This window comes from Vitis vinifera, chromosome 7 (genome assembly GCF_030704535.1).
Source record: "Vitis vinifera cultivar Pinot Noir 40024 chromosome 7, ASM3070453v1".
NCBI classification, from domain to species: domain Eukaryota; kingdom Viridiplantae; phylum Streptophyta; class Magnoliopsida; order Vitales; family Vitaceae; genus Vitis; species Vitis vinifera.
The window spans coordinates 3,568,781-3,594,997 of NC_081811.1; the positions used below are offsets into that span (position 1 = coordinate 3,568,781).

General features: G+C 35.4%; 5 protein-coding genes across 5 annotated transcripts; 2 read left to right on the forward strand and 3 right to left on the reverse strand.

The window, feature by feature from the left end:
* Positions 1 to 305: 305 nt before the first annotated feature.
* LOC100252111 (peter Pan-like protein) lies at positions 306 to 4,430 on the reverse strand. The gene is made up of 7 exons (XM_002269122.5): positions 4,251 to 4,430; positions 3,750 to 3,929; positions 2,991 to 3,221; positions 2,077 to 2,169; positions 1,799 to 1,986; positions 861 to 1,054; positions 306 to 699 (listed from the first exon to the last, which is right to left on the reverse strand). The coding sequence occupies exons 1-7, from the start codon at positions 4,266 to 4,268 to the stop codon at positions 611 to 613; spliced, it is 993 nt and encodes a 330-aa protein (XP_002269158.1). The 5' UTR covers positions 4,269 to 4,430; the 3' UTR covers positions 306 to 610.
* A 1,614-nt stretch (positions 4,431 to 6,044) lies between these two features.
* Positions 6,045 to 7,266, forward strand: LOC100263994 (pectinesterase inhibitor 6). Its single transcript, XM_002267750.4, has one exon. The coding sequence runs from the start codon at positions 6,344 to 6,346 to the stop codon at positions 6,932 to 6,934; it is 591 nt and encodes a 196-aa protein (XP_002267786.1). The 5' UTR covers positions 6,045 to 6,343; the 3' UTR covers positions 6,935 to 7,266.
* Positions 7,267 to 12,912: 5,646 nt separating this feature from the next.
* On the forward strand, positions 12,913 to 16,858 carry LOC100257232 (UDP-glucuronic acid decarboxylase 2). The gene is made up of 7 exons (XM_002268751.5): positions 12,913 to 13,811; positions 13,939 to 14,086; positions 14,486 to 14,565; positions 14,898 to 14,981; positions 15,070 to 15,144; positions 16,045 to 16,137; positions 16,392 to 16,858. Exons 1-7 carry the CDS (start codon positions 13,194 to 13,196, stop codon positions 16,626 to 16,628), a joined length of 1,335 nt encoding a protein of 444 aa, XP_002268787.1. The 5' UTR covers positions 12,913 to 13,193; the 3' UTR covers positions 16,629 to 16,858.
* A 608-nt stretch (positions 16,859 to 17,466) lies between these two features.
* LOC100258827 (uncharacterized) lies at positions 17,467 to 21,333 on the reverse strand. Its single transcript, XM_002268909.4, has 5 exons — positions 21,138 to 21,333; positions 20,019 to 20,043; positions 18,319 to 18,393; positions 17,923 to 18,027; positions 17,467 to 17,812 (listed from the first exon to the last, which is right to left on the reverse strand). Exons 1-5 carry the CDS (start codon positions 21,326 to 21,328, stop codon positions 17,696 to 17,698), a joined length of 513 nt encoding a protein of 170 aa, XP_002268945.2. The 5' UTR covers positions 21,329 to 21,333; the 3' UTR covers positions 17,467 to 17,695.
* An 863-nt stretch (positions 21,334 to 22,196) lies between these two features.
* On the reverse strand, positions 22,197 to 25,930 carry LOC100246971 (caffeoylshikimate esterase). The gene is made up of 8 exons (XM_002268868.4): positions 25,483 to 25,930; positions 25,269 to 25,359; positions 25,143 to 25,175; positions 23,543 to 23,689; positions 23,328 to 23,458; positions 23,043 to 23,180; positions 22,842 to 22,940; positions 22,197 to 22,706 (listed from the first exon to the last, which is right to left on the reverse strand). Exons 1-8 carry the CDS (start codon positions 25,501 to 25,503, stop codon positions 22,317 to 22,319), a joined length of 1,050 nt encoding a protein of 349 aa, XP_002268904.1. The 5' UTR covers positions 25,504 to 25,930; the 3' UTR covers positions 22,197 to 22,316.
* Positions 25,931 to 26,217: the final 287 nt, after the last annotated feature.

Below are 26,217 nucleotides of genomic sequence, written 5' to 3' on the forward strand. Positions count from 1 at the left end.
ACTAGAACTTCTCTCTTTCTTGTTATGAAAAATAATAGGTTATGGCATGGACAATCACATAGGCTCAAGTCCACCCTCCTGTGTGCTATGAAGTTAAGCCTTTGATCCATTCCCAAATGATAAAGCTCAAGAACCATGGAAATATCTTGATCCCAACACCCGTAATCGAATGTGGCTCCAATTCGCGATCAACTCAGAAGGATTCAGGTAGTCAGGTCAGGAAACGGGACGGAATATTAACTTATTTGCATATGTTTGTTGTCTTGAATTTATGCTCACCTGGCAATAGCTTTTGACACAAACAATTGGCTGCTGAATAACACGTATAAATACGAACAATTCTAATCCATTTCTTTGCACATTTGCAAGTGAACCCGTTTCCACTAATCATAAATAATTAACAGCTCAAGCTCAACAACACTTTCTCTGAAGCCAAATTTAAATTTGATTATCTAACTGACACAAAACAAAAACAAAATTGGGATTGGGATGTAGGAAGTGTAAGAAGAATAGAAGGGGAAGAAAGAACAACCCCATGTCAGAAGGCCATTCGTCTTGGAACACTGACAGAAGCCTAGTTCTTGAATCATCATAAAAGTGGCATTGGGAACTAATCTTCCTCAGCATCTTCGTCAGCATCTTCCTCATTTATTTTATCTTCTTCCTCTTTTACTTCCTTTTTCTTCTCAGCTTCATTTCCTGGAAAGGAAAAAAATGGAGAGGGAAAAGCAATGAGGGTTGTGATGGAGAAGAAAATACTACAGAGACTAATCTGATATATGATTGTAGCCGGGGAAAAAATGAAGATCAGAAAGAATAGATTATGAAGGATAATAAAATGTTGTGTAAGATGAAGATACCATATGCATTGAAGATAACTCCACCAGAACACAATCCTTCCTCAATTTTGATGAGCTGAAGTGTCATCCTAGGTCCAATCTCTTGAAGCTTCACAGCACTTTTTGAAGAAGCCTTGTTAATCCTACCAAGATCAGAAGCAAGAGTAACTGTTGCTGCTTCATCGTCTACTTCACTTTCTGATCCATAGCCAGCCCTTCAGAGACACAACCGAAAAAGGGGGAAAACACAGTTAATTGATGGATATTAGTACATACACTAAGTTCTAAAAAAAAGAGAAATGATCTGCACAGGGTGTTGGTGACGTGCATTTGCTTTTTTTCTCTTCCTTTTTACTTAAGTGACCCTTGTTTAGAAGCAAATGTTCAGGATAGTTTAAGAAATCATGCCTTGAAAATTTTCTGAAACAATATGAAAACATCTCATCGTGTAATTAGTTAACACAGAAATCCAAGATTCAGTATCCAGTTAGTATGGATAATTCTTTTTCTTAGCCACTTACTGCTGCCCTTCCCCCAACTTTTTACTTCTTGTTCCTAATTAGAACACAACAGTACTGATACTATAAATAACCAGAGAAAGTTCATGATGGAAGTTTTCAGTTCTATTGATTCATTATTTCAAATACAAACATAAATGCAGGTTATAGCAACTCTTTAGCTACACTTTCTTAAGTTTTTCTAATATATAATCCAATAACAGTTGTTATTTGAACTGATAAAATGACAGCATGTAGACCACAGGAACACTTGAATCATTCAACTAATCAGTGCTCTGCCCACAGTATTCAAAGTAGCAAAAGTCAGTAAGATAAAATCTTAAATGCATATATTCTCATACACAACATGTTAACTGTACAAATTTGCATTCTCTTTATGCCACAGATGAATTCACTTTTTTTTGTCCTGAAAAAAAAAATCAATAAAAAAGGATTCCTTACTTTGTAATAAAGTCACTGACATCCTGCAGATTCTTTAGATCAGGAACTTGATGGTTCTGCACAAATTTTCTAACTCTCTTGGAGACACCAACAGGTTGTAATCTAATGGAATAATGCCGAAAATCAATAAGCTTTGTGTCTTTATTGTAATTAAGCAACACAATTCTTTGGCAGGAAGAAAGCTTCACCTGCAAAATTTGCATCAAGATAACATTAAGACAGGGAAAAGGTATTCCAGCTGGTGCCAGAATTTGATTGATATTTGCCTAAGCACTCACAGTGTTAACGTCAATGGCTGGAAAAATGTTCTGAAACATAACAGTTGTGAGCTTTAGATGTTGCTCTCCACTCCCAAAACCAGAAAGGACAATCTGCCAGAAATTTATTCAAAATATTTCAGAAATAACAAGAGAATATACAATTTTAACAAGATGTCATAGATAACAAAGAATATAGAATCTCATGAATCTGTTGCTCAAACGGTACACATTATCCATGGAAAACAATTTAGAGGCAAACCCATATCATGAAGAATATAGATAATTGTTTTTCTCTTTTAAGGAAGTTCAAAAATCAACTAATAATATAGAAACTAGAATTAAGGGTGTAAAGTAGGCATGGAGTGGGACAGAATCCACCATTCAAGGGGTGCACCTATAAGTTCTGTAACAAAGTACCAATGCTACCCTCTTATGTCAGTTACTGGACCAACTGCATCTATCAAATGAAAGAAACAACATAATGAAGAAGTACAAAGAAACATCTGGTTTGGATGATTCTGGTCAACTGATCACGATTATCTTCTTAGTTATGAGGTCTTAATATATAGTCTCTTAGAGGGTGGATCCCAAACCCTACTTTAGAAGCCATGTCCTGATATTCCATATGGAAACTACAATAAGCATCTACAAACATATGGAAGCACTTTATTTTTTCCAAGAAAATCTTCTATAATTCTATTCATTCACAGACTCAAGAGGATGATAAATCAAGATAAAAATTGATTTTGACAATGAGGAGAATGTATCTATGCATTTATTTTTATGCTTGTGGATGCCCTTGTGCATTTTTTTTTATGGGTAAAGCAAGAGAATATTATAAAAGGAAACAACATCAAAATGCCCCAAAGTACATAAGATGTATACAATGGACACTTAAAGATGCCCTTGTGTATGTGTTTATGGAAAGTTACCAAAGGAGAATTCTTGAAAAGATCTTGAGGACATCTAGGGCGCAATTGAGATTGTGCAACATCAACAGCCAATGAGTACTCATGTATTTTGAATGTCAGTGTTGGGCCTTGTGGAGTCCTGGCAACCTTCAGGTAAGGTGCAGTTTCAGTTTTTGATAACATTAGAAAATGTGTTACTCCCAAAGGCCCTGCAATATTCAAGAAGTCTTTGAGATTATTTCGCCTCTTCTCCTGCAACCATAAGCATAAAGCACAAACAAGCAGGAAGTTAGTTAATACAAAATATGATATAACATATATTAGGGACTTAAGATTAAACAGAAACACCCTATTTCATTTATATTGCTGGAACTGAAATCCATCATCACAGAAGTATCACACAATTAGCCCTTTCTGAATTGAGGTCCGCTCTTTCAACATTGATTTAACTTAACCCTAAAAATTTCCCATGAACTTAGTTTATATTCACATTATCTTCACAAAATAACAGGTTTTACAAACTAAACAGGTCATCCTAAACAAAACTATCTTCCATCAAAATTCAACTTATGCAGAACTTCATCATATGATCGGCCTTTTGCTCTGATGGAAACAGAATGATTGCCACCACTCCAGACAATAACATAAGTTCCCATCTTCATTTACATGAAAAGCTGTGTTGAACAAGTTCAAGCTTTTATCTTATCAATATATCCCAACATCAGTGTATTCGTTAGGCAGTGATTTTGAGAAAAAGGTAAAAAGAGCTCCAGAGCTTACCTTGAGATTGACGGCAGTATAGGGAAGCATTAACTTTCTTAAGTCCATCTGCAGTTGCTTAAGAGAACCCGGTAACTTCCCCCTTGAAAAAACAATGCTGTGAGGAATCTTCTCTCCGGTGACATGATCAACACCCGGCTGCTTCTTCCCTACCGGCTTAACAAATCCCTTCTTCTTATTCTAATTCAATTCACAAGTACATAAAGCACATATATTAACCAAATCCAAACAACCACATAAAGAAAGGGCTAAACGCTAAGAAAAGCACAGAAGAAATCAAATTTTAAAAAAATAAATAAATAGATAAGAAAAAAATAAGGGAAAAAAAAAAAAAACGAGAAGGCTTCAATCCACTACCCTAACATTGATTTGGACGATTTGGGTTTTTATTGTTTCCAAAAACAAAACAAACGAAAACTTATATTCTCTTCTCTACTTTCCTACGCTTTCTCAGCAACCAAACAGGATGAATTGAAATTGAACATGAGATAAGTGGCTTACATTCCGGAAACGAGCCATAGTTGCGAAGGATGTTTGAATCTATGGAGCTGTCTTTTAGACTTTGATACGAAAGGGTTTTAGGACGAGGGTTTAGGGCTGACTGCTGAGACGCGCCTCTATGCCCTTCGGATTTTTCCGTCCTTTTCTCTCTCTTTCTGTGTCTTATAGGAATGGAGCTTTAAATGAGGGATTTTTCTTTATTGACTATTGGATTAATAGAATAAAAAAATATTAATTAAATCATCATTTTGATTCAAACCAATCTATTTTTTTATGAGTTTAGAGAACTTAATTTGTAATTTGGATAAAAAAATATCATCCGGTTGTAGCTATTGGATTTATTAAGCAAATTCATTTTTTTAAAGAATAACATATAACATATTTTTTACATTTACATTTTCATATATTAATATTAAAGTTATTATAGAAAGACCAGCAAACGCTCATGCTTTAAGGTGTAAATACAAAGAATTCAAAAATTGTATATAGTTTATATCATTTATGATCCGATGAAATGATCATCTTTGATTTGAAGATGTAGGAATGATTGGTCGAACAATGTTAAAACTTCGAGTACTTTTATTTGAATTATTTTATCTTTTTGTTATTGAACTAACATAATTATATTGAAACTTCTATTGATACATTAATATATTCATTTGTAAAAACTTTAAAATATTAATTAAATTAATGTTACTAATAGTTTTCATTTATAAAATATAGATTAATCCTTAAAATATTTAAGAAAATGAATGTTAAATTTATGCAATGTTTATTAACTTGATTAACTCAAATATATTTATTAATTCAAGCTTAATATGATTTTAATTTAAGTTTAGAAAAATAAGTTTGAATTAGGCTTGGATTGAGCCTCTTGTTGAGTTGGATTGGGTATACGGAAAAATGAATTTCATGTATATTTATATATATGGTATGAGCACATCAGAAAAACTGTTTTATAATATTTAGATTTTTAAATAAAATTATAATCTTAAAATAATTTTTTAAAATTATTATTATTAAATAGTTGAATTATTTACAAATTTACCCTTAGTTTGGATTTGTTTTTGAGAAGTTATGGGCTTGTTCCATAATCGAAAATAATTATGAAAAATAATTTTATAGAATAATTTTTAAAAATTATTGTCTCATAATTTATAAAATAAAAGTCTGTTTGAAAACCTAAAATATTTATAATTTATTTTTAATATTTTTAAATATATTTTAAAAATAATTTTTATATATAATCCTTTATTTTTAATCATTGTACTTGTATAATTATTTTTTAAAACAGTCTTAAGAAAACAAGTGAAAACAAAAAAAAATTTCTTTGTTTTTTTTATTAAGAACAAAAAAACAAAAACCAGTATTTGATTGTGAAGTAGTTTTTTAAGAAAAAAAAAACAAAAGTAAAAAAAAAAAAAAAGAAAGAGGAGGCAGCAACTATCTGACACGATACCTTATTATAGGTAGAATGCATTAAGAGAGGGCCCATGGCTCGACAGAGGTAGTTAATATTCCACATGTATTGCCTCTTCTCAACACTCCCGTGAGTTCAATTAGAAAGACTAAAGATTGCGATCTTGTATAGTGCGAAAGTTGCTACTCCATTAACATGCCATCAGCCAAACTAACCCTTTTTCTCTTTTCACGCTTCATTTATACTGTGCACAGTCCACTTCCATCATCTTTCTCTTACCCCAAAATCAACCATTTTCAGACACTCTAAGGTCATGTTTGGGGGCTAAAATTATATTTGTGTAGAAAGTTGAATTCTTCCCTATGAAAGAAGACCCCGCGCACCCCTACCCCCAAATTTTCATGGGTGATGGGAAACTCACCCGGAATTCACATGTTTTCTTAATTATCATAACCAATTTCAGCTCAAATTCACATCCCACTTTTCCCTTTTCTTTATTGTCTTCACCACCCTCTTGCTTTTTTGTAACAAACACTTGTGATTCTGTGAAAAGACTCCATTCTTCCGAACACATCCAAAACCCCCTTTAAAACCCTAGTCTCATAGCAGAACCCTATGGAAAAACCAGTGTAAAGTCCTCATCTTCTTTCTCTGATCAATCCATAGAATAGTAATGGCAGGCCTCCATGTTTCTCTGTCATTCTTGGTCCTCGCTGGGCTGATGAATCTGGGGATGTTATCAGCCTCTGAAAATGGGAACAATTACCTTAGAGAAGCATGCAGTGTGACAAGGTATCGTGATCTTTGTATCCATTCACTGGCATCATTTTCCCACACTGCCAAACGAAGTCCTAGCAGGTGGGCAAGGGCAGGGGTCTCAGTTACGATAGGTGAAGCCAAGCATGTAGCTCAGTACTTGGTGAAGCTAAGGAAACGAGGCACGATGAGGGGAAGAAACGGAGCTGCCCTCTCGGACTGTATAGAGTGTTTTCAGGACGCCATTGACAATCTTCTCAACTCACTGGGGATGCTAAGAAAGCTTAGCAGCAAGGCCTTTGACAGGCAAATGAGTGATGTGAGTACTTGGATGAGCGCTGTGCTCACAGATGAGGACACTTGCTTGGATGGCTTCGATGGCAGTAAGGGGAAACGGGCTAAGTTGATTCGAAATCAGGTCCAGAATGTCACTTACATTACTAGTAATGCACTGGCCCTTGTTAACAAACTTGCAACTGCTGGTGCAGGAAGCCTAAATATTCCGTAGTAAGGCAGGGTAAATTGTATGTGACATGTAGACTAGTTGGGAAATAAGGAACTAGCTGTGAATCAGCTGGCTTCTCTTTGTATAAGACTTATGTAACCTTTGGACACTTCTCCTTTGATAGTGATGATCTAAGCAATCCTATTGCAAGGCCAAAAAAAGCATAGCACTTCTGACATCCTACATACGATTAAGCAAAGTTGGTACTACTGTCAATCCCCCATCCCACTATGGATCCAATCCCTTTTTGTCACTATGTATGTAGTGAATTTCTCCTCATTATATAGATCATCCATTCCTTTCTGTCACTATATATATAATGAGTTTCTTCTAAATTTATAGACCATCAATCCTTTCCCAAGAATATATATGTAGTGGGTTTCTCCTAAATTGTATAAATGAGTTTAAAACCCTAGTTCAGGAGGAAGGCTTAGCAACTGAAGTGAAACAAGTTCAAGAAGCAATAATGGGACATAACCATTTTTCAAGTAGTACATGCCCTTGTTGTGTCATAAAATTAGCACAAAAACAATGTTAGCAATGGCCACTTAACCACTCTTTTGGGGTTGGGCCAACACCTCTGATGATCTTTATGAGACATTCTTCAAACCCCATCTGCAATACCATGTGCTACATCTAGGTCAGCAACCAGGACAGACAATAGTTTCTCCAAAAAAGGGTAATGCAGCATTTCAAGTGGAAACACCCCAGGAAACTTTTGAAAAGATGTTCATGATGCCCAAATTTCATCCCCGTCCCATGTCAACAGATTTTTAGGTCAGTTAGGTGCACCAGAATCAAAAGGGGCCCAAGCACCAAGCCGCCCTACACCATGAAACAGCCCATTGTCTCATATTAATTTAAACCAAGGTTGGGTGGATCGCATATATGATATAAAACATACGTTGGTTTTGCTGCAGATTTCACTTCAAAAGGACTCAAGTTCCCCTTCCACCCCCTATTGTAAATCAACTACTTCCCCAGCATTTCCAGACACAAAACCCATATCATCTAATTCTTTCAAGAGTCTCAAAAGGCGTCTTAATCGCGCTTTTTAACACATAATGGTAGTCATTATCGACCCTAATTATAAATCATGATCAATGTTAATGGTGGAATGCTCAACTCTCTACTCCATTGAAGATTGCAGTTAAATTTGGTGACTACATTTTTCATATGCTTCATTTAAAGTTAGGTGATTTCCAAATCTTGATTAGACCATATTTTCCATGCAAAATCATTTTCTGGGAAATTTGTGATGGGGGAATGTGATTAGTGGACCATGTGGCCCTTTAGGTAAAAAGCCACTTAATCATGAGATAATGTGTAGAAATTATGTGGTAGCCATTTCTGTGACTTCCATTCAAAGTCTTGCGTACGTGCCAAGATAAAATTGTTTAATTTTCCACGAAACAGAATTTCTAAATTTCTTAGCCATCCCTCAATTTTCCTCTTCTGGCCTGGTCTCCAACGGAAATGTAAATTTCACGCCATTTCATTTATGGAGACTAATTCAATATCATCTCATCCAAAGCTTTATAAAAGTGCAAGCTTGCAAGATTTTGGCTCAATATGCATATCATATTCACTCACGCAGAGAGACAGATCATGGGAAAAATACAAATTACAAAAAAGAAATTGAACTTTAAACATCCTGTCTAATACCATGTTGAATTACTAATTTTTATAAAAACTTAAATTTGTAATATTTGAACTCAATATACAAATCAAACTCGTTAACACATAAAAGAAATATAAAATTAATTATCATTTTTATATAAAAAAAATAAGTGAAAAAAATATGTAAAAGAAATTATTATCTTTTAAATATATAAATTTCATCCCATATTTCCCAATTTACCAAACAAATCCTAGAATTTTTCAATAATTGAAATCTTGAGTAGTTTTTATTTGATTGTATCTTTTCAAAATAGTGCTTCCATGCCGTATAAAACACCACCATTATCTCAAATTCATAATAAGAAAGAAGAAATACATTTTTGAGTAACAAGGAGAAAAAAATGAATATGAGGAAAAATAAAATATGATATACTAATTTAATATCATACTTGGATCATTAGATATTTCAAAATTAATTTCAATAAATAATTAAAATTTTGAATCTTAAATTTGGTTAATTTTCCATGGTAAAAACTTATTGGTGATCCAATGGGAACTATATTATTTAATAGTATAGATTACCTTTGATTCCTCCAAAATGGAAAAATAATAATTTTTTATATTTGATTTTATAATAAAAATAATAAATAAAATCAAATATAATTAATTTTTTATATTTTAAAATTATTTAAATTAAATGAGTTTTAAAAAATATATAAAAATAATTTAATAATTTTAAAAAAATCCCTATTTTCTTTCCCTAATTTTTTCAAAAAAATACCTTGATAAAAATCTATTTTCTAGATTAAATTTAAGAAACTTTAAACACTTAAATAATTCAAGTCAAAAAATGTTTAAAAAAAACCCTAATTATTAATGGGTTTTATTATAATATTGTGGAATATAAATTATAATATTTAAAAAGTTTAATCGTGAATTACTTTTTTTGAAAATTATAAACAGAAACGTGATTATAATAATTAGTAATTTTAATTTTATAACAACATCAAAAAAAAAAAAAAATTTGAAAATGTCGACATGTGGATGTGGGGTCGGAAGCAATGGGGCCGTGATGGAGGGTGGTGAGTGAACACTGCAGAAACGTGGGAAATGGTCAAGTGCCACGTGTATGGCCCATAGTCAACGTTGCTTCCATATCAATGAATACTCTATGCGACGTGCAAACGAAGAACTCCTCTGGCGGTCGGGCCCCCACACCTCATCACTTCTCTCCTCCTTTTTCTTCGCCTCCTCCTGGATATTTTTTCAACATATCTATTATTATTATTATTATTTTTCTCATTTACCTAGCATCCTGGTACGGCCGGTGACACCCGTCACGTTTCGGACCGTTACACGTCATAGCATGAGTAAACCTCAAAGAAATTACATATATTCAAAATGTAATTATTAAAATAGTGAAAGGTAATATCTGAATTGTCAAAAGTGTTAGGGTAAAAAAAAAGTGTGTATAAAATATTAATTATTTTTTTATAATCGATTGAAATTTATATTTTTTTATGATTTTTTTCATATAAATATATAAAAACACATTTTTCCTTCAAATTTGTAAATTTTTTTTATGCATATATTTTTGTTTTTCTAAAATTGGCACTATTTTTTTTAATGTCAAGAAAGGACAAAAAAAAGTTAAGGAAAATAACATTTTTCATATTTAATTTTATTTTTATAAACAAAAATAAAATATAATTAAATTAATTAAAATGAATTAAATAATTTTAGATTAGTAAATAAAAATATTTTACTAATTTTAAATTTATTTTTTATTTTACCTTAACATCCCATGTGAATGAAATGATTCTTTTAGGTTGAGATGAATCATTTCCAACGACACCAATAAAAAAATTAATTTAATCTAATTTTACAAAATTAAAAAAATAAAATAAAATTCACTTCTGCTTATTGGGTGCATCATGTAAAGCCCCAAACCCATACCACTAATGACCAAAACATGGGTTTGTGCCAAAATACCAAAAAAGAAAGAAAGAAAGAAAAAATATGGCTCAAGACCATATAGTAAAAGGCAATTTAGAATTTTCAATGGGTCCAAATTGGTGGTATGGCATGGCGTCTCCATTGGCTAACATAAACCCATCACGCCATTGACTTCGTCCATTTTCTTTACTAAGACTTGCTCAAAACTAAACCCAACTACTCTTCAAATAATAATATCAAAATCATGAACAACACCCTCCATTGATGGACAAGTGAGTCTCACTTTTAATTTAGTACAAAGTTGCATGTGCCAATCCCACATCGACTAAGATCCTAATAATAATAATAATAATAATAATGAAATTAGCATAAGGTTGTAACCTTATTTTGTGATGGACGGTTGGTTCGAGGATTGGGATATTACGTAAAGGGACAAGTGAGTACAAAGCAACAAAAGGGGAGGTGTATGTTTAACTAGTCAAAATTATGAGCGTCAAAATCACTCAAAGTCCCACCAAATTTGCTGACCCGACCTCCTTTTAGGGGCAATTAGGGTTGCTGTTATCAGTGGGGCAATGAGGCTTGTGCTCTTCTCCAAATTACATATCAACCATTTAACTTCACTTAAAAGCTACAACATGTGTTAGAATCGGTTCTAACTCACTCACTTTTTCTTTAGAGAAAAATAATTATTTTTGTTGCCTATAATTCAATGATAATATTTAGAACACGTGTCTAAGGTATAGTGCCAAATGCCTAATCTTAACTCATTCACTCTTTTTTTTTAAAAAAAAAAATATGAATTTTTGTTGTGTATAATAGTATCATTCTTTAACCCGATAATAAGTTATTCAAATAATGACGTTCAAAATAAGTTTATAAGGTATAATATCAAATGTCGTAAACGATTTGATCTATCCTTATTAGATATTAATTGTTTTTTATATTTTTTTATAAGTAAAATTATTTTTATTATGTATAATAAAATCATCCTTGAACAATAAGTTATTGTAATAAGTTCATAAGATATAACGTGGAATGTTATAAACGAGTTGATCTATCCTTATTGGACATTGGTTATTCTTCAGATGAAATGGTTAAAACCCAATCTTAGAAAGCAAGTCTGCCTATCCTTATTGGACATTGGTTATTCTTCGGATGGGATGGTTAAAACCCGATTTTAGAAAGTAAGCCTAGGTTCTTTTTGGCTGAATGAATAATTAAAAAGTTTTTTCTTACTCTTTTGGTACGAATGTGGTGATGGGTCTTGGCTTGTTTTTGAAGTGGTCCAGAGGACCCCCCTGAAGTAGCTGTGAGTAGGGAAGGCATTGAGGAAGAAGCAGTGGACCAGAAGACCAGTTCCTGATAATCATGACTCTGCTCTGTGATTTATGTTCATTGTAAAACCAATCTGTAATGGTCAGTTATTAATTAATCATTTAATCGTGCCAATTTATTTTGTATTTATTACAAAATAAAAGAAAAGCTGACCCAATTGTACAACAATCTCTTACTTCATTGGCAGAGCAGTGCCACAATATTAAACATACCCTTTTTAAGCAATAAAATGAAATAAAAATAAAAATAAAAATAAAAGAAGAAGACAGGAGATAAACTTTTGGGCGCTAGATAAATACGATTTTTTTTAATTATATAAACATATTTTAAAACTATGAAAGTTGATCCTGACCTCAATATATCTTGATGTGAAGGTTTGTTTAATCTCCTAAAAGGTGTTTGTCTGTTTAATCCCATTATCTCATGAAACACAATCTTAATCTGCATTATATGAGAGATGTTTGTGATATCTTATATCGAATATAAGAAAAAAATTATATGTATATTTTAAAGTCGTAAAAGTGTTTTTGAGTTCAGAAGAGATAATATCTATATGGTCTATATCATTGATTGCATGTGATTATAAAATTTTTATTATTATTTTATTTATATATTTTATTATAATATCATTGATAATATTGATTTTTTTCCTACTTTAATTACATTATTATTTTATTCATGTAAATAATGGAAAAACGTTTTTCATTTATTTATAATATTTTTTAATTCAATTATTAATTGAGTTGTAGAACTTAATTACTATTAATATTATTAGATTTATTAGAAAAAAATTATTATACTTATATTATCAATTGGAACGAATTAATGACTCATAATCCAACCAAATCTCAGCGCAATTATATGTCTTAATCGATATTAATGTCTTATAATTAAATTTCAAATGATTAAAATTTACAATTATTTTAATTAAAAGAAATAGGATCATGATTTTATATTGTATTTGGAAGTAAGATTATTTTAAGATTATTTATCCTTTTTGGAATCAACAAATTTAATTTCCACTTCACATTTGAGTTGTGACGAAGGAAAGGGAAAAGGTTTGAACACATGGAAGGATAGTAAGGAGAGGGTGGTGGTGTAATATTATGGAATACTAAGGTTCATTTGAGAGGAGGACACAGGTTAAATAGGCCAAGCAGCAAGAGGAGGCAAACGCATCAGTCACGCGCCGGAGAGCCAGAGTTTCCGGCAAGTTTTCCTGGAAAGCAACGGATGTGCCGGCGACTGCAAGTCACCTGATCTTTGTTTCTATATAACGTATTCGCCGTCTTGATCCAACCTCCTACTCCTTCTTGGTTGTGTTGTTTGATTGGAGTAATTGAGAGAAATGGGGTCGGAGCTGATATTCAGAGGCCACGAAACGCAGCCCATGGCTGATGGGTACTCGCCGAAACCCCCCAAGCCGTGGCTTTCCGTGGTTCGTCCAATTCGCTACATGCTTCGCGAGCAGCGCCTTCTTTTCACGCTCGTCGGCATTGCTATCGCCACCGTGGTGTTCCTCCTCCTCCCATCTTCTCCTGCTCCGTACACCCACCGGTTCGACCCGATCTCGGACTCCTACTTCCCCTCGGAGACGACGACCCAGCTGGCTCACCGGGTGGCGTACGCCGGGCACGGCGGCGGAGGGTTTGGGTTTGTGAATTCTGGGGGGAAGGTGCCGCTGGGGCTGAAGCGGAAGGGGCTGAGGATAGTGGTTACCGGGGGAGCTGGTTTCGTGGGGAGCCACCTGGTGGACAGGCTGATTAGGAGAGGAGACAGCGTGATTGTGGTGGATAATTTTTTCACGGGGAGGAAAGAGAACGTGATGCACCATTTTGGAAACCCTAGGTTCGAGCTCATCCGACATGACGTCGTTGAGCCACTCCTCCTGGAGGTTGATCAGATCTACCACCTGGCCTGTCCCGCCTCCCCCGTTCACTACAAGTTCAACCCCGTCAAAACCATCATATCCTTTTTCCATTTCAGAATCAGTATTTGGCTTTTCTGTTGCTTATTCTTCTTTCATTATCAAATGGGTTCGTTTGTGTCGGTGTTGGTGTTTATGTTTGTGTTGTCCTTGATTCGGATTCCACAAGACCAATGTGGTGGGCACCCTCAACATGCTAGGCCTGGCCAAGAGAGTCGGTGCGCGCTTCCTGCTAACCAGCACCAGCGAGGTCTACGGCGACCCCCTCCAACACCCCCAGGTGGAGACCTACTGGGGCAACGTCAACCCCATCGGTAAATTCTCTCTTCTCTCCTCACTTCTCACTTTCGCCGGAATCCGGCAACATTAACCCCCTGAAATGGCGCAAGTTAGCAAAACACGAGACCCTGGGCTTAACTGTCCGCGGCAGACCCAGATCGGCCCGGGCCTACATGGTCAACCGGGACCCGTAATTGACGGGTCCATAATCCGCAGACCAAGCGTCTCTTTGATACCTATTTTTCTCTTTTTCATTTTTTTTTCCCCTTTTTTGAAAAGGGAAAAAAAAGGAGGTGGTGGAGGGTAAAATGGTAAATTAGGATGGAAAGCGTTTGTTGAATATGAATCTGAACAGTGGCAAAACATAGAATTGGTGGGTTACTAAAAAACATCAAACGTGAAATGAAAGAAGGTGTGGGTGGTGTTTGTGACAGGTGTCCGAAGCTGCTATGATGAAGGCAAGCGTACTGCCGAAACCTTGACCATGGACTACCACAGAGGAGCTGAAGTCGAGGTTATTACTTTATTTTATTTCCTTAGTATTATTATTATTATTATTTAGTCTAATCCCATTAACCCCATTATATCTGTTTGAGGAAGCAATTACTTCATATTTCTTGGGAGTAGGTATATCTTCATTTGGTGGGATTCTTTCTAAGATATTTTTATGATAGATATTGTTTCTATTAAGAATATCATTGAAGTTAACTGTTTTGTCATTCTGAATTTTTTAGTTATGTGGAGAATTAATTTGTGAATTTGTCATCTTTTCTAGCTACTATTGGCTTGAGAAATTCAAAAATGGGGAAACACTAAATTTATCTGCAATGGGTTTATTTTATGTAGGTTAGAATCGCTCGTATTTTCAACACCTATGGGCCTCGAATGTGCATTGATGATGGCCGTGTTGTCAGCAATTTTGTAGCTCAGGTAAATTTTGCTGAAAGTGTTAAAATGGGCTGTGAATGTTTGTGTTTGTATGATTATTATAATGGGGATGATGCTAATGATAATGCAGGCATTGAGGAAGGAGCCACTGACAGTTTATGGTGATGGAAAGCAGACCAGGAGTTTCCAGTATGTTTCTGATCTGGTATGGGACTTTTCTTATCTCCCATTTTTATTAAATAACCATTGTTTGTTCCTTTGTGGGGGTTTGTGATCTTTTTGAATTTTATTACTTTGTGATGCTTGAGTGCTCCGAATTTGAATTTGAATCTGTTACATTTGCAGGCTAAAGTTATTTTATTCTAGTCTTTCCTTTTAAAATCGATGAGACAACAACTATGTCATTGTCTCTACCTTTTTAATGTTAAAAATTAAGTTTCACAACTACTGCATTTCTAGGACCACCTTTTTCCTCATGAATAGCCAGATTTATGGGAAAATAGGTACTTGTACTAATGGCCATTGGAGTGGTCTGGTCCTAGTTTAATGTAGACTGGCCTGGTGGCAAAATGAGGTTGTTGCCTCTCGCTTTCTTCTCCCAAGCTATTTGGTCCAAAGGGCATATGCCATGTGATCGAAGGCTATTGGAGGGCGTTGATCTTTTGGTTGGCATTGTTTACTTTTCCACGCTCGAATCCAAGGAAAGTTTTTCGAAAATGTTAATTAAATGTCACTAAACTAATGAAAACAGGATCCAGGTTGTCACCTTCTGCTTTTAATTGAAAATTCCAATCTATTTTGTTAGAGGGAGCTAATAGTGAGGTAAATAATGAGGGAGCTAATAGCTGGTGTTTTCTCTCTCTGGTGGTGGTATGTTAGTGATTATAGTTGACTTCTCAGGGTAGGTTTATCCCAAGTTATATAAATGATAATTGTATTTATGGATATTGATTATATTGAGTGTCTGGGGTAGGCTTTTCTCTGTTATGTATGGAACTCTGCCCCAAGTAATAAAATATAGGCAAAAAAAGGACTACAATTACGGGTAGTTGCTTTTGCTTGGGATTGTTAAATGCTGAGTTAGGATTTGTGTTTGTTTAAACAGGTGGAGGGCCTGATACGCCTCATGGAAGGGGAACATGTGGGTCCTTTCAATCTTGGGAACCCTGGTGAATTCACCATGCTTGAACTTGCTCAGGTATGAATGCCACTACTGTTCTCGATAGCATCCCTCATGTAATATTTTCCAGGTTGCCTGGTTCTTTTATTTATTTATTTTTATTTGTCTTTTGCCTCAGATTTAAAAAAAATTGTTTATGTTATATTTGTCTTTTTAGGATTCTATCAAGCTTATGCTATTAAATTTAGATAAAGAGAGTTGATCTTATCAGTGGCTAAAATTGTAAATGCAATCATGATACCTCATTGATGGGCATATTTATGCAAGTGCAGGTGGTTCAGGAAACAATAGACCCCAATGCAAAGATAGAGTTCAGGCCCAACACAGAGGACGATCCACACAAGAGGAAGCCTGATATCTCAAAGGCCAAGGATCTTCTTGGTTGGGAGCCAAAGGTGGCTCTTCGCAAGGGTCTCCCCCTTATGGTATCCGATTTCCGAGAACGCATCTTTGGTGATCACAAGGAAGATGGTGCCACTACCACCACATCCTCATCCTCCTCGTCCTAAGCTAACTACACACCTTACACTAGAGTGACAAGGGGAAAGACAATTTTCGATGGAAAGTAAATCCCTACTTCCACCCAAACGGTAGAGCAGCAGCAGAGCACAAGCCCCTTTGTTCTCTTTTGAATAGTTTTGGAGGTGTTACTTTTTGCAATTTGTGTTCTTTGTCATCTTTGTATTTTCCTTGTTACTACCCCTTTTTAATCTTAATAGATGGTAAGCTCTTTGAATAACCCCCCAAATTTTCATTTTATGCAATGAGTATTGGTAACAGTGGCAGCTTTCTTTCTACTTTCTCATTCTGGTACCTGCATATATGGCCTATCCTTGTTCTGCCAAAGCAAAATTCTTAGATGTTGAATGGTGAGCCGTGGCCAAAATGGGCACACCAGGAAGTTATCATGGTACAAGTAGGGCCATTAATTATTTTCTGATATGAGACATCTATGCATGGAACTGTTGCTCATGTTAAGGCACCTGCATGCTGATTGAACATGGCCTGACGTTAACTGTCTCCCAAGACATTAAAGACATTAATGGGTGGGTCTCATGTCAGTGGGGTGACCTAATTTTATCATAACCCCTCATTATAAAGCTTGATTTGGTACCACATCATTAAATCTTTTCTAAGGTAGATGCTTACCTTAAACCCCCCACAAAGCAAACTCTGCCTAAAATTGGATACCATTGATGAAGAGCAGATCAAAATCTCAATGCATTTTTCTTCTTTCAGGATGTTATTAAATTCAATTTCTCAACGCTGTTTCTTTGTTCTCTGGTACTAAGAAACTAAGGCAGAGAGCAGTTTCCTTACTGAACAACCCACCAAGTGAACAAGCAGTAGGGCAAATTGAAAAGGTCATTTGATTGTATTGATTAAAGCATTTCTTGTAAAGCAAAAGCCAGCTCAACTCAGACTAGTTTCAGACTATCCTAGAAAAGACAAATTGATTTAGTCACATACACTTCCTCAAAATGGTTTGTGTCGTACAGTTCCTCAAAAGAAGGCATAACATTCAGGCCACTGACTACTAATACTTGTTAAACCTCCGTACAGAGCCACTACTTTCTCACTTGGGATTCCTAAGGACAATGATAACAGAATCTCCTCGGAGGAACATCTTACTGATGAACCTATCTTTGTTAACTGGATTAGCCTTTTTCTTCCCTTTCCCAGTCTTCGGTACCTGAGCCAAAACCAAATTTCATTTACTCCGTGAAGAAAACTCTAATGATAGACACTACAGCATTAGATTGAGGAAACAATGAGATAGAATTCTCTGTAAATAAAACTAACCTCAGTCCACATCTCCCTGACGTTCTCAAGAACCATGTTACAGTGCCGATCAAAAGCTCTCACACGACCCAGAAGCTTCTTGTTGTTACGGCAATTAATGAGTACCTGAGTGGATGGCAAAAGTCAAATGTTTCCAACAGCCAGATTGACCACAAACCTATATAATGCAGCTAAGCCAAACATATCCAAATATAGATAACTGAACACTATCACAAACCACAGCTAGGGGAAACACAAACTAAATTTCATTATAATCAAATTTGCTTCCGGAAGCGCAAACCTTAATCAACAGTTTTAACACCTAATATCAGTTTTAAAAACCTTCTCTGTGAACAATTGCATCCAAAAAAAATACTTCCAGGCCCCTATGAAATACTACAAAGATTCATCAATTACCTGTGTGTTATTTTTAACACTCATCATCAGAACAGAAAGTGGCCCTGTGCTAAATTCCTCTCCCTCATTCTTGGCCTGTCAAAACTAATTTGGATTAGTACTGAAAACTTCAATATATGACAAAGGAGATCCTTTCCAGTAATCATAAACATAAACAGAAATTTCAATTCAAAGTGAAGGAGATCTTCTCCAATAATGGAAAAACTAGAGAAGCATCAATAAGTGGTAATCTAAATCCAATTTAACAGGAGAAAAAATGAACATAGAAACATATCAAATTATAGTGCATGTTTTCTTAGAAAAAGCTAAACCATTAATACAATTATACCTAGACACTAAATTAGAAAAGACAGCTAATGACGAGCTCTAACACAATACTATCTTAAACAAAACATATCTCTCATTACCCTAGTGCTGATGCCACAAACACCCAAGCATGGAGTACAATATTGAAGATGATTTAAAGAAACTACTTTGACATAGTGAAAGTTTGAAAGAGTGCTCCCATCCAAAAAAGAATGTAAAGAAAATCCATTTATACAAAACTATAACAAAGATTGCTTTCTGAACATTGTCTATTGGTAGGTATGGGCTAGATACTATGGCCAAACTATAGCTTGAGCAATATGCTTGAAGGTTCCTGGAATTCAGGACACCAAGGACATATTCAGAAACCATAAATGGTCAATCAGTCAGGGTTAATAAGAAATATACTGAGCAAGTCTAGCTAGCTTGCAAGCTTGGCTGGTAATGAAAAAATCCTGAGCTCAGTCAAGTTCACAGGCCAAGCATGACCATGAAAGATGGTACAGAGCATTGACCAGTGATGGATAAAGGGAGTCTGTCCTTATGCTGTTATATGCACTTGATGGATTCCTAGTAGTTTTTACTCAATGATGATTAGTGGCTAATTACAAACTTTATCATGTAGGTTATAAGATGAACTTATTGAAAGAAATATCATACCTAGTTTAATTTACTCTATCTGGCCTTCAATATTAAGTTTGCAAGTTCAAAGAGAGTTTACATGAAATCTGCACTTCAATTTCTAAATAGCTAAATTGGTAAAACAACATCAGAGAACATGTAAAACAGTGTAGACATTCATAAATAATTTATTTTTCTTTAGTCAAATTTTTGTCCCCATTGGGACTTGAATCTAGAAACTCCCACAAACACTCCCCATCCCTTTACCACTTGAGCCAGGCCTCAAGGGCAGCATTCATAAATAAATTATGATAATGTAGTGAATTTTTTTTTGATAGGTGATAATGTAGTGAAAAAAAATAAATCTTTAAAGTAACCATTCAAATTCTTGGGCCTGTAAATTTGCCAAGTGGTAAAAATAATAAGGCGACAAGTGAGAAATAAAAATAAATAAAGAATAATCTAAAGGTGAAGGACCAACAATGAAGGCTACTGATATGTAGGACTATCATTTCACTTTTGTTACAAGATTCATGACATATCATGATCCTTTACACAATTCAAGATTTCACAATATCAACAATTAAATTGATGGAGAAAATGAACAACATTTTTTATTGTTGCAGGAGGTCCTAGATAATAAGTAGAAAAACAACTTTAACAGAAAGAAAATGCAGAATTGCACAAAAGTACAAAATAAAGAACATGACAATAGAAGGCCAACTATCTCGAGCTGTGTAAAAACAAATCAATAAAAGAGAGAGAGAACTCACGGTGGCATCATCCTCCATTTGTAGACTGAAGGAGAAGAAAAAGAAGAAGAAAAATATTAGAACATTCTAACCATATTTATTAGAAAAAAAAAAATAGCAGACAACACAGCCAATATGCATTTCACATACATGGATGAATAATTATTTTTCACAAAAAAAGAAGTTATCATGGATATATCCGTATGTTAATCCAACATTCTACTGATATTCCTCATTCAAATTATCAACCAATACAGAATAATGAGTCTTTTCTCAACTTCCATATGCACCCATAACACAATATTGTTGATGAAACAATGCTATTAACTCATAATATACGACTGAATACTCAAACAGACGGACAGATGGCTTCACCAGAAGAGAAACCCAATTCCTTAAAAAAAAAAAAAAAAAAGGGTAGAAAAAGAGAGGAAATTGGCCGAAAACTTTGCAAGTATGTGAGAGAAGTGCAGATGGATCTTAAAAGAGCTTTATAACCTGAAAGCGCAAGAGTTGTAGGAATAATGCTCATATGCATATTGATATGACATGTTCATAGGAATCTTTACATAGAACTCATAATATCATTCAACAGAGAAGAAAACCGAGGATAAAATGAGGTAAATGTTTGGATTTTATAAGTGCCCGTGAACACTTTGAAAGTTAAGTAAGTGGAGCATACGGCGAGAAACGAGTCCGACCGAAAAAGGACAATTTGTAGCAGTATGAACAAATACGATTGTGAACGCGCATAATGCATCTAACAGATGTATGCGTTTAAATATCATAATCCAACATGCTAATGAAGAAAATGGTTGAATTTCAACACAAGATGAACTAAAACCCTAGTCACAGAACAAGTTGAACTTTAGACCTAAAAGTTTCAAAGTCAGCCTCTGGAGCTGTTTTCCAACTGGATCGAATCCATAATTGGGAAATGATTTGCTCCCCAAGCCTCGATTCAGACACCAAAAGAAAATACAGACCTCCAAACCCTAAAACCACAAAAACCCTAAAAACCACAAAAACCCTAAAAAACCCAAAACCCTAGACAAACAAAGAAAAAATTAGAAAACCTCCAAAACCCTAGAGTTGCGAAGTGTAACTTCAGAGAAAGAGAGAGGGAGAGAGGATACTTACCGGAGCTTCGGATCGTTTTCTCGTGCGAGAGAAATAGAACAGAGAGCACTGGGATTTGATTTCTTTTCCGTTGAGAAGGGAAAAATGCGAAGGTATGACCGTTTGGGACAGTGAGAGAGGGAAGTATTCGTTATGTCATGTCGGGCCGGGTCGGGTCGGGTTTGTTGTAGGGCATGTTTGGCTGGGGACATTAATGGGTCCGTTTGGATACACGAAAGCATGAGATATATATCATTCTATTATAAAATTAAAAGTTTTTATGTAAACATAAAATATAAATATTTTGATACGTAAATCAAGTTTTTATTTCAAGAAATTTTTTATTTTTAATTTTAATTAAAATTGAAATAGAAATCAAGTCATAAATTCCAAAAAAAAAAAAATCTCTAATTCAACTTAAAAAAATGTATTTTCTTTTTAATTTTTCAAAAGTCAATCGAATAAATCACGTGCCTTTTACTAGGACTACATCTCCCAACATTGGTATCGACCAATTGGGAAGTTAATCAAACAAGTTTTACAACATACTTCTCGGTTATTAACTAAAGTTTCTTTTTGTTAGAAGCTAATTAAGAATCTGATAATGATTTTAGAAACATCAAAAACATTTCCTAATATTTGAAAATATAAAAAAAAAAATCAGTTTTTAAGGATCAAAAACATTTTCTAATATTTGAAAACTTATTTTAAAAAAAATAATTAAGCATAACAATATAGGAATATTTATTTTTACAATGATTTAGACAACGTTTGATAGTTTTAGAAATGGTTTTTAGACTTTCTTATACTTAAAATTTTTTATCTTTTAAGTATTAAAAAAACTAAAAACACTTCCTCACCAAACACACACTTTAACACATGATCAAAATCACTTTTTTTTCTCCATGAGATTTCACTCTTAAATGGGCCTTACCTTCATCTGAGCAAAGAAAATCGTTAATCAATATGGTTAACATAATTCAGTCCAATGTTTTTGGACACCATTTTTGGGAAAGTGGATGATCACAACTATACCATGAACTAGTTCCAGAGTCTGCCATGAGAATAACCATATAGCTATGCAAGAAAAGAAACCCACGTCTTATTCCACTTTCCCAGTATATTTCATATACTTTAATTCACATTTACAAGGAAAATGAAGAGACAAAGCCATAGACACCCTCAGGTGACCGGAGTGTACTACATTGCTGAATGATGGAGTGTTCGACGTCCGTTAAACCCGCAAAGATAGCATCCAGGTGATCGTGTTCGCTGCAACTTTTCTCTGTTTACCATCTCCGTTGATGTGCTGGTGGTGGATGTTTTGATCACAGGGTCAGTGTAGTGAAGTGGTTGAAAGGTAAGGGCGGCGCTGTCGCCTGTGCTGCGCTTGTCCAGCCAAGTTATGATGTCGGAAAACACCATCTCAATGTTCTCATCAGGCTCTCCTGATGTCAAACCATGCCACATCCCAGGATACAATTTCATGGTCTTGTCTCTGCTACTGGCTTGTCCATACAGTGCCCGGCTCACGTCTGGGTCAGTCACTGTATCTGCCTCGCCGTGCAGCACAAAGAATGGCAATGTAACCTGCCAAAAACCACCTCAATCAACACTGGGGAGATAAGGGGAAATCCAAAATCAATGAGGATCTTTTGTTTCCTGTAATGCTGTCCTGATTATCTTATGTATGTGTTGACACCAAAGAAGAAGAAAGGCAATGACCTCATGTAATGAGTCCTCGAGGCTCATGCTGGTTCTGAGCATTTCCAGCGCTGTCTTCAGCCTCGGCTTGTCTTGGTATATCAACTTATTGTTTCTTATCTGCGCATTATTAACGACAGAAAGCAATGCTGTTCAGAATCCCACGTTTACATGAGAGAAATATATGGGACTAGAAGTTGGAAAACAGATATATATCATCACCTCTTCTCTCTTAACAGGGTCCTTGAATGCAGAATCTATTACATCCTTTGTGGGCACTATCTTCCACTTTGGTATTATCTCTTCCACTTTTGTTAATATATTCACAACTACAGGATGTGGCTTCACCTTCTCCGATATCTGACCATTTTCATACATTAATTAGGAATACCCAGGGTTCAATTTCTTGGTAGCAAAGCTGGAAAAAAAAGATGTTTTCCAAATTCCAACCAATAGAAAGCATGTTGTGGAATTTGGGAGTTGATCACACAATCATCTTGCATTTACCTTACACATGGGTGCAACCAGAACTGCACCATTCCAGAAATTGGGGTCCTTTTTATGAAGTAGTAGGGCCACTGCTCCACCCATGGACTCTCCATACAAGAACCTGTTCTTATCCCTATACTCTTCCTGCACTGATATACATCAGCAAACAACTTGAGAGACTGTGTTACCATCAATAAAATGCATGCTCAGGCCAAAAGCGACTAGTAACCTACCACAAACAGATTTGAAGAAGTCGTTACAGTCACTGACAATGTTGTTAAACTTCTTGATATAACATCGAGCGCCTCTGGACCGTCCATGTCCTTCATAATCAATTCCAATCACAGCATATCCAGCACTTGCTAGTCTGGTCCCACATCCTAGAAACATTTCATTTTCATGCATCAGATCAGAAGAATGTCGGTGTGGGGCACGTGATATATGGCTAAAATCAGGATACACCCTATAGGCCTCATACCCACTTGGTGATTCGGTTATTATGTTACTAGAACTCTAAGCATCCTGGTGTGGCCCAGTTGCTAATCATGCCTATTAATTGACTGTTTAGCAACCCAAACCAACCACTCTGACCAGCATTTCCTCAGTGTAATAGACTTAATAATTCAATGGTGGCCTCGTTTTCTTTTGAAAAAATGGGAAGCATGATTTGACAGGATAGCTTATTCAATCAAAGATTACCCTATTTGTAAACTGCTATTGTCCCACAGTTCATTGTATAATAGACCAAAAAGAAAAGAACAATTAGTGAACATACACCCAACTCAATTATGGGCAATTTTTTATACGACATGTGAATTATGCAACTAGTTTAAGGCCCTAACTTTATGTAACAAAAAGAATAGTTGGGTGCTAATCACAACAGGAGGTGATTTAGGCTTTATGCCAAACGAAAGATAAGGCAAAAGGTGTGCCCTTTATGGGTTTTGTAAGATATCACAGCAGGGGTGAGAAAAAGTGCGATAGAAGGTATGGGCAGACTGTGGTGCCAAGAAAGTACACAAAGAAGAAATGTGATGGCAGTTAAGAGCCTTAAAACCCAAATTTCCTTGTGCCACAAATGTGGAGAAGCAAAATTGCATTTATTTTGCTTCTAAAACTAAGGATAGCCTCTGTTTAGAATAAAACAAAGGCATCTTTAGACGGTTCACGAAAATTAATTGCTGCCTATGGTTGGTATTAATATTCCTTTTACAATTGCACCATCAAGAATAGGACCATTACGGATAATGTGAGCAATATGGCAAACTATAGAGAAAAAACCAAAAAGAAAAAAAAAAGAATGGATTTGAACATTCAAATCCTAAGGAAAAATGGAGTTGAATTCCAAAGGAATATCCAAACAAAGATGCCTTTACCACTGATCAATGTCCAAAATGGCAGGGCATTGGAACTCGAATTTATTATGTTGCCCTAGGGAATTCATTGCAGGCTGAGGGACAGTTAGACCATATTGACGAATAATAGTTAATCAAGCTTCCCCTTTCTGGTGTAATAATAATACATACCAACAATTTTCTGCAGCAAAATCTCTCTCTTTCAATGAGTTATAGCTATTAAAATCTCCACAGGGGAATCAAATGAATGAAATTGGGAGATTTGCCATAAATGAAACTTGATGAATGAATGAACCCATGGCCCCAAAACTAGGGTTGCTGTGAATGACGATTTTTGTGAGTGAGGTTTCAGCAGAGAGAGTCATTGGTGACCACAGGCTAAAGAGATTAGCCCACTTGATCTAGGCACTAGCAGGCATTTGACTGTTGAACTAAAATGGAAAAATTAGAAGAGAGCCCATTTAAGAACACTTATTACCTCTCATGAAACTGCTGCACTCCATGCCATACCCTGCAAAATCCATTAATGTGTGAATAGGATTAAAGTAATCATACAGAGAGAGAGTCACAGAGAGAGAAAGAGGGAGAGAGGAGGAAGAGAGACCATGGCAGAGGAAAACAAGGGCCTTTGGAGGAGAAAAGGGCAACCATCTGCAAGTAAAGAGCTGGACTCCTCTGGAGTTTCTTATATACTCCTAGCATCATTCAAAAACACACACAAAGTTACAAACACAGAAAACCCACACCCCAATCAGCAAAATAATCTCATTATAAGAACTCCACACAACACAGAAGAAGAAGGAGAAGACGCTACTGACCTCTTGATACTCAACCTCCATATCTCCCAATACCCACCTACAGAACAGCAGCAGCAGCAACAACAACAACAACTCCAACACTGAATTCAAACAAACAACAACACCAACTTCCCCATGCTTTCATGCACAACTCCAAGCCAGATGCCCAATGAAAAAAAACCCTCTTACCAAAACCCAACAAGCAGCAAGAAAGTAAAGAAGACAACCAATTCCAGAGAGAGAGAAAAAAAATTGGTTTCCCACAAAAGGAAAGGCAAGAAAAAAAGGAGTTTAGAGAGAGGGAGATGAGCTGAAGATGAGATGTGCAAGAATGGAAGATGGAAAATGGGTTGATGTCAACTGGTTGGTTTGTTATGGGCATAGAAAAATTCCAAAATAAATGAGGTGTCGTGTGGGGAAAAGCCCATACTTTGCAGTCATGAACTTGAAGAAAGCCCTGAGATGTGGAGATAATATACATTATATACTCTTATCATTATGTGCCATGTCCACGCCCACATTCCCACTACTGTCTCCAATCTCCATCAAGCATCAGCATCCTTATCAATCTACGTATACCAAATGTCTTCATACATAACCATTAAAATCAGTCCCCCATTCCTCCTTACCTTCTATTACTCACCACATTAGAGTATGTTTTAAGATTGTTTTTCCTTTTTCCAAATTAGTAATATTAAAAAGGTTTTGTTGTTATAATACATGGAAGCTGATCCATCTGCATATCTTGAAATCAAA